Source organism: Crassostrea angulata, chromosome 8, assembly GCF_025612915.1.
Source record: "Crassostrea angulata isolate pt1a10 chromosome 8, ASM2561291v2, whole genome shotgun sequence".
Lineage (NCBI taxonomy): Eukaryota > Metazoa > Mollusca > Bivalvia > Ostreida > Ostreidae > Magallana > Magallana angulata.
Window position 1 is genome coordinate 41792984 of NC_069118.1, and position 9284 is coordinate 41802267.

General features: G+C 34.9%; 1 protein-coding gene across 1 annotated transcript; it reads right to left on the reverse strand.

Annotated features, from left to right (window-relative positions):
- Window positions 1–2785: 2785 nt before the first annotated feature.
- On the reverse strand, window positions 2786–9193 carry LOC128160978 (uncharacterized). The gene is made up of 6 exons (XM_052824253.1): window positions 8086–9193; window positions 7549–7690; window positions 5943–6314; window positions 5109–5370; window positions 4865–4977; window positions 2786–4557 (listed from the first exon to the last, which is right to left on the reverse strand). Exons 1-6 carry the CDS (start codon window positions 8368–8370, stop codon window positions 3053–3055), a joined length of 2679 nt encoding a protein of 892 aa, XP_052680213.1. The 5' UTR covers window positions 8371–9193; the 3' UTR covers window positions 2786–3052.
- Window positions 9194–9284: the final 91 nt, after the last annotated feature.

Consider the following 9284-nt stretch of genomic DNA (forward strand, 5'->3'; position numbering starts at 1 on the left):
AAATGTATCTAGTTTAGACTTAGTAATTTTTAACTAAAGCTGGTGTACCTAAAGTGTGCCTTTTTGGAGACTTAGTCTTATTTTTATTTTTTTTTAATGATTTTTTTTAAGAATTTGCTGAATAACATTTCCAATCTCATTTGTCTACATTTCATTGTAGGTTCTAGTGAGATTTTATGCATGCATTTATTTTTTCATTTAACTTTTTTAAGTATTTCGTTTCATACACTTTCATTTGAATACTACTCCTGCACATAACAATTTTGACTTGTAGTACATGTAGTAAAAATAAAACAAAATGCAATATACAGTCATCATGTAATATGCCACCTTTGCACACAAATCTATCATACATATTACTTGCTTTATAAATTTGAAAGACAGTCAAATCAGACATATTAATGCCAAAAATGAAAATGATAGATTCAGTGCTCTCAGAGGCAATAATAACATTTTATTTATTACAATTACCGTTACACAGCATGTTTCATTTAAGAGTACATATTTAATATTTTTAAGAAATGCAGTCAGTTCACTAGAAAGTCAAACTGTTCTGGCTAAGTCTACAGTTCCTCACTCCTTCTCAATTCTGTTTGGTGTTGCCGAAACAAAACAAAGTTCATCGCTCAACAAAACACATACACATACTTCGCAAATGTCCTTCACTGGCACAGCTACAATATATCTTCTTGATGGTGGCCTCAATGGTATGGAGTGGCTATTCGCAGCTCTTTGGCAGTTAGGGATTGTAACTGTGGATCTTTCCATTGGGTGGATGAGCGCTAGAACACATGTCTCTTCATTTACATTCACTTTAACAAAAGTTTTCACTTCACCAAAATTGTCCTTGTATTTAACAATGGCATTGTTTCTTCTTTGCGTGGATTTGTATTCCGTACTATGCACAATCTGATGTCCTATGGACAGACGTTTAAAGAAAAGTGCTGAATTGAAATCTCCAAGTGTTTCACAAATTGCGGCTTCTTCATCTGGAGCAAATGTCCTGTTGTTATATGCACCAACTACACAGAATCCATCTCCAATACATTCACCAGTCCTCTGAGGTTTTTTCTCCATCATTTTCACATACAGATCCTTCTCACTTGTTCCATGCTTTAGAGACTTGGCCAGTTTTGGAAGACTTTGATGGACACCAACAGCAAACGCAATCTGTGTTTCGATATGCTGGGTGCCATGGAAAAGATGTCGTAGCTGTCCATTAAAGTCTTCAAAATAGAAGCATGAGCTGGCCCATAATGGTCCAAGGTCCATCACTTTGTCTGTCAAATGGAGCAGAAGATGTGTATTGGATGTTGAATATCGTTCTCCATAAAGAACAGGAATGTTAAGCACAAATTCCATTACCATCTGCCTACAGTGGAGGATGTTGGTTGCTGATATCTTCTCCTGTAGAAGGATGTATGTGGAAAACACAAGGAGGGAGAAATGGTGGTACTGTTCTGCTGGTAAAATTCCATAAAGGCAAGGCAGTCCATAATACAGGAGAAAGTTCTTGAATTCAGCAGCCTTATAATGGGAAACATCAGTAAGAGATCTTGGCAGTCTAGTGATAAAACTCGGTGGTTTGATGTTAAGAAGGCGTTGGTCCACTTCCTGAATTTTTGAGGAGATGCTGAAAATGCTGTTCCTGTGCGACTTGTCAAACCATAAATTCAGCAGCATCTTGACGACTCCAAGAAGGACACAATGCATATAATCAACTCCTACTCCTCGAACGATATCAAAGTTTGGGAGGTAGGAAAACCATGTTAGTCCTTTCACACCGAGTATGGTCTGTGTTCCTCCATTTGCTTTGTTTTGTTGTGCCTGTTCTCCGTTCCTGGTGAAGGAATCATGGGTTCGCAGATCATGATACCCTGTTGTAGAGTCCATGTTGAACGGATACACAAGGGTGTGGCCTCTCTCACTTGTCTGCACAGTCCTTCCTGGAGCATGGCAATAAGGACAGCCATAAAATCCATTAAACTGTGTCATGTTTTGGAAAAGGCACCGGGCTGGAGAGTCAAATGTTCCATTCAGCATAAGGCCCCTTACTGTCAAATTCTCCATTTGCAATCCTTTAATAGTACCCATACCAAAAAAAAGTACATATAGGCATACTTTATCTGTGCCTAAAGAGTACTTCATATGTACCTATTAAAATAGGTACAAAATAGGCATACCTCAAAAGTATCAAAAATGAACTTAATATTTTTTCAATGTACCTACTATGTGCCTATACTGGACTTATCTTTTTCATGGTGTACCTATAAAATGCCTATGCTGGACTTAAACTTTTTGCAGTGTACCTATAAGATACCTATGCTGGACTTTGTCTTTTTGCAGTGTGCCTGAAATGTGCCTATTATTAACTTAGATATTTTTATAGGTACCTAACATGTGCCTAATTGGAACTTAGAAAATTTTAACTGTTTTAAGTATTTTTCCTGTTGGACTTAGAAAATTTTCAGTGTGCCTAAAATGTATCTAGTTTAGACTTAGTAATTTTTAACTAAAGCTGGTGTACCTAAAGTGTGCCTTTTTGGAGACTTAGTCTTATTTTTATTTTTTTTTAATGATTTTTTTTAAGAATTTGCTGAATAACATTTCCAATCTCATTTGTCTACATTTCATTGTAGGTTCTAGTGAGATTTTATGCATGCATTTATTTTTTCATTTAACTTTTTTAAGTATTTCGTTTCATACACTTTCATTTGAATACTACTCCTGCACATAACAATTTTGACTTGTAGTACATGTAGTAAAAATAAAACAAAATGCAATATACAGTCATCATGTAATATGCCACCTTTGCACACAAATCTATCATACATATTACTTGCTTTATAAATTTGAAAGACAGTCAAATCAGACATATTAATGCCAAAAATGAAAATGATAGATTCAGTGCTCTCAGAGGCAATAATAACATTTTATTTATTACAATTACCGTTACACAGCATGTTTCATTTAAGAGTACATATTTAATATTTTTAAGAAATGCAGTCAGTTCACTAGAAAGTCAAACTGTTCTGGCTAAGTCTACAGTTCCTCACTCCTTCTCAATTCTGTTTGGTGTTGCCGAAACAAAACAAAGTTCATCGCTCAACAAAACACATACACATACTTCGCAAATGTCCTTCACTGGCACAGCTACAATATATCTTCTTGATGGTGGCCTCAATGGTATGGAGTGGCTATTCGCAGCTCTTTGGCAGTTAGGGATTGTAACTGTGGATCTTTCCATTGGGTGGATGAGCGCTAGAACACATGTCTCTTCATTTACATTCACTTTAACAAAAGTTTTCACTTCACCAAAATTGTCCTTGTATTTAACAATGGCATTGTTTCTTCTTTGCGTGGATTTGTATTCCGTACTATGCACAATCTGATGTCCTATGGACAGACGTTTAAAGAAAAGTGCTGAATTGAAATCTCCAAGTGTTTCACAAATTGCGGCTTCTTCATCTGGAGCAAATGTCCTGTTGTTATATGCACCAACTACACAGAATCCATCTCCAATACATTCACCAGTCCTCTGAGGTTTTTTCTCCATCATTTTCACATACAGATCCTTCTCACTTGTTCCATGCTTTAGAGACTTGGCCAGTTTTGGAAGACTTTGATGGACACCAACAGCAAACGCAATCTGTGTTTCGATATGCTGGGTGCCATGGAAAAGATGTCGTAGCTGTCCATTAAAGTCTTCAAAATAGAAGCATGAGCTGGCCCATAATGGTCCAAGGTCCATCACTTTGTCTGTCAAATGGAGCAGAAGATGTGTATTGGATGTTGAATATCGTTCTCCATAAAGAACAGGAATGTTAAGCACAAATTCCATTACCATCTGCCTACAGTGGAGGATGTTGGTTGCTGATATCTTCTCCTGTAGAAGGATGTATGTGGAAAACACAAGGAGGGAGAAATGGTGGTACTGTTCTGCTGGTAAAATTCCATAAAGGCAAGGCAGTCCATAATACAGGAGAAAGTTCTTGAATTCAGCAGCCTTATAATGGGAAACATCAGTAAGAGATCTTGGCAGTCTAGTGATAAAACTCGGTGGTTTGATGTTAAGAAGGCGTTGGTCCACTTCCTGAATTTTTGAGGAGATGCTGAAAATGCTGTTCCTGTGCGACTTGTCAAACCATAAATTCAGCAGCATCTTGACGACTCCAAGAAGGACACAATGCATATAATCAACTCCTACTCCTCGAACGATATCAAAGTTTGGGAGGTAGGAAAACCATGTTAGTCCTTTCACACCGAGTATGGTCTGTGTTCCTCCATTTGCTTTGTTTTGTTGTGCCTGTTCTCCGTTCCTGGTGAAGGAATCATGGGTTCGCAGATCATGATACCCTGTTGTAGAGTCCATGTTGAACGGATACACAAGGGTGTGGCCTCTCTCACTTGTCTGCACAGTCCTTCCTGGAGCATGGCAATAAGGACAGCCATAAAATCCATTAAACTGTGTCATGTTTTGGAAAAGGCACCGGGCTGGAGAGTCAAATGTTCCATTCAGCATAAGGCCCCTTACTGTCAAATTCTCCATTTGCAATCCTTTAATAGTAAAAACAAAGTTAAATTAACATAAATAAACTAAAAAAGAATATAATGATTATCATGATGGAAAACATTCTTCAAAATGCTTTCTTTATGTGGATATTTTGTTTTTTTGTTTTTTACAGTTTTATCAGTTCCTAATATCTAACAGCTGTTTTTATTGAAATATGACTACATTTAATTTTATTTACAAACCATTTATAATGGTTTGAGACAAAACAGTAGTTAATAAAAAGCATACACCTTGTGATATTATATGAAGTGAAATGGGTAGATGAGATTTTAAGTTGAATAGTAATTTTACCTGACTGGTAAAGGTCATGAAGACTTTGTGCAAAAGGCCGTAGGAATGTGCAGAAGTCTGGTTTACTGTAGCCAAACCATAATCCTCCAAAAATACGATTCTTTCTGGAAAACCTGCAATTTTATAAAATAATAATTAAAGCCTTAATAACACAATAATGGTAATCATACCATAAACATGGACAAAATACTTTGACTATCGTTACAAATTTTCAATAAAAACTTGACTGAATATTATTGCATACCTCTGATGTGGCGGAAGTTCATTGATGACGAAATAGATTGGCCAAATGCAAAAATTGGAAGAACGGAATAAGGACACTCCATCTGTGTTCATCTGCAATGAGATGTGAAGTTCTCCAAGTTGAGCATCAGTTGTCCCATGAAAATACCCATCCTTTCTGAACCTCTCTTTGTACAGCTTTCCATCACAGATATCATGGATTACGTTGTCATCAGTGCGTGCAGAAGCTTTGTACTCTCTGATTTGTCTCACCAGTTCTTCATCTAATTTAAATGTAGATAAAAAATGTGTTAATTGGCATACAAAAATTAAACAACTTTCACAAAGACAAACCATTTTAGATAATGTTGATTCAGTTAAAAATTAGTCAATTAATTCAAAACAGGTAATTAGCAGAACACTAAATTAATATCGATCAATAATCAGCTTAGTAATAATTTGTATTAAATTTATTAAAATAGGGCAGTAACTTTTTTTCAATGGTTTTAGTGCTATTTTTACTTCCTAATGATAATAATAGGTAAGCCATAATTTAAAGATTTACATTTTTTTTCGAGATTAAAAAACTGTTTTCAATATTTGCAATCATTAATCAAGTACATGATAAATCTCTCAAATGGATTGTGGCAAATTGACAACATTTCCAACAGGTCGTATAAAAATCAACCATCATGACAACACTTATTTATTATTATTTGCTATTAAAGAAAAGATATTAGTTTCTTGCATAAAATGCTTTAAACATAATTCAATTTATTCTAATTTTGTTTAGATTCCAAATCTTTTGATTGGAACCAAGTTTGTAAGTAACAAAAAAAATCCCCTAAAAATGTACCTGCAAAAAGTGAAGATAACTGGGATACAATAGGTATGACCAGGAAGTACGATGTTGTGTTCTTCTTAGATCTGGTACTGCAACTTGGGCACATATCCACCTTTTCTTCTCCATGGTACAGAAAACAGTTCTCACAATAGTAATGGAACTGTAAAGGTGATTTACAGTTCCTAAAGAAGTCCATGAAGGTTTTCATGTTCCGCTGGCACAGATTTGGTGTGAGGCAATGCAGGTCTATCAGGACCAGTAGATCAGCTATGGCTTCCCCGGTCAAAGAGTGTCGCATTGCATACGAAATCAGCAGAATCATGCTTGTGGCCAGGGTTATAGTAGCTCCACTGTATAGAGGCTGATCAGCTTCCGACGTATTTCCTGAAATGAGATGAATTTTTTATTTTAATATACACTTTTCAGAATATTTTAAGAAATGAACAACTTAAAATGTCACAAGGATATGAACTTGGTGGGTCAGGTGATCAAATCCTTGAAGCCTGAATGGCTTCTCAGAAGATTAAATCACGCACAAACCAAGTTCGTATCCAGGTGATTACTTATAGTTATATTTGAATAAGACAATTCAGAATTTTTAAAATTACCAAGATGTTATGTTCTGATCACAATAATCCTACCCACAAGCAATGAGCACATGCTATGATCATTGTGACATCATAAAACAGTACACACAGAATTTAATGTATTCACTATCCTATAGGTTCACATAAAGAAGCATATAAATTTGCAAATGTAAATATGATTGAGTATAGCTTATATTGACTGATTAACCTTTGAGTTATTCATAAGTTAACTGTAAACTACTTCATTGGTTGTCCAGTTTTTTAATCCAAAGTCAGCATAATATTTTGATCGACCTCAAGATAATTTGAATCAATATATAAAAATTGATTTGGAAAAAAAATCTGGTCACAAAATGGACCAAGATTTATCTTCTCCATTAACAATGTTTCACTTGGCATTCTCTAATGTCAATCAAAATTTTAGAGTTGGTTGTCTAGTCATTAGCAAAATACAGAGATTAGGAATTATTTAACATATCAACAAGTCTTGATCGTTCTATGATTTTGATATTAATATACTGAGTGCTGAATGGAAAAATCAGGTTTATAACAAAATATTTACATTTGCAAATATATTCCCTTATATGAACATATAGAATTGCGAACACATTCAATTATGGATTAACTTTTTCATGACGTCACAATGATCATAGCACATGCTTATTGCTTGTCCCTTTGATTATTGTAAACATAAAATCTAGGTCATTTTAACAGTTCTTAATGATTTGACTTTTTCAAACATAAATATAAGTAATAAACAGCAATGCTCAAAAAGTTCACCGGGAAATGAAGGTGGTTGGTAAGTGATCAAATCTACTGAGAAGCCCTTTTGGGCTTCACTGGATTGGACCACGTGACCAGATAACTTCATATCCTGGTGAACTTCTTAAATTGCTCTTTAATTCTTAATTAAATATGACAAATAAAATGAGACATTGAAACTTTTTTAATGGACCTCAAAGTTGCAAATTAAAAAATGCCTCCATGAAAAAATCAATAACTTACTGGGTTTTTTTTAAATTGTTTTATACCTGCATTGGAAGGGACACTGGTCTGATCACTATCACAACCATCTTCATCTTGCTCAAAGTCTTCATCTTCAATCCTCCAATATTCATCCTTGCTTGCAAATTCTCCTTGCTCTTCTTCAACATCAGAAATGTTAGGTACACCCTGTAAATATACAATATTTATTCTAAAAAATGGAAAATAAGACTTTTCTCAAAACCAACATTACATTTATGCATATGCACAAAATATTGAGATTATTATGAAATCAACCTGCCTCTTATTCTATATCAATACAACATTTAATTTACGGCATGGTTATATTAAAAAAACACAAATTTGCTTTTTTGTATTCATGTGTAGATGGGAATTTTTGTGATAAGAATATAGGGCTGACTGCACCCACGCCCCTGAGCTGGATCTCATTTGGATTTACATCTCAATTTTCAAGAGAGAATGTCACACCTGTTGCGATCCGTATCATTAATACTCTATTTATTATACAATTATGGTCATGTTTAAATAGAAATAATCAAATAGTTACATTAAATAAAACAAACCTGGTTGTCGAGAAATGCTTGCTGGTGAAACGAATCTATGAATTTCACTGGAGCATCGTCGGACACGGTCTCTTGGGGCACACAGGAGGCATCATTGCGTTCATCATATGTATTTTCTTCTTTCGTCATTCGCCAAAGCGAAACTTTCGGAACTGGGACAGATTTATCAGCGAGATAAACTTTATATCGACCGCGTTTTTGGGGATTCATGTTTCTACATTCAATAATGGCGCCTTCTTCTTCGATTTTACCGGATGTTGTAACCGGAAGAAAACAGATCGGCATTTTCCGTATTGCCGAAGTTTCATCATAAATGTTTAACTATCGATCAGCGAAGTGATGACAGTTTAATAAATGTTATCATATATAAAAACGACAAATTATTATCAACTGGTTATCTTATAAGTTCAATTAACCTATATTTCAATAGTCTATTAATTTCCGATGTTGAAGCATTCTCCTCGCTGATTGGTCAAAAGTCTTTGCGGGAAAACGAAGCATTTTCATTGGTCACGATGACCAGTTTGAAAAATTTAAGCAAGACCGTAGGTGAAAGGCCAAAAGGTCGAAGGGAATAAGGAATAATTTACCCGTATTTACAAACAAGATGCACGCTCTTGTGGAATGGATAGACGAAGAGAAAGTAAGCACCATCAGTCTGACTCGAATTAAAGAACCGAGGAAAGATTTTAGCGGCTACAACGTGGGTGAAACGGTGAAAGCTAGCTGCCATGGCTTTCCAGGAATCCATAGTGCACGGATTTTGATGATCAAAGGTTTGTGATATTAAGGCATGCATATAAGTTTTTTTAGTTAAAAAACGAATTATTTTGTTATAGGCCTTTTATAAATGAATTCTTTGTTGTTTATTTCAAATTGAAGTGCAGTTCTAAATGCATGTGCACCCAACCTATAGTAGAAATACATAGTTATATTTTTCTCTTACTATTGAAGTCTTGTGTGCCCTATGCGCCAAAATTTTTAAATTGAACTGTTTATAGTATTGTTATTATCATTTTATGAATTTAAATATAAATTAATCTGTTTTCTCTTATCATGATTTAGAATCATCAACAGAGGGAAAGAAAGCATTGGAGAAAATGGCAGAGGAATACATTGCAGAGAAAAATGAAAAACAGAAGGGTAATTATGCATCTTAAAATCACTTATTACGTGAAATACATGTACCTAGGTTGACC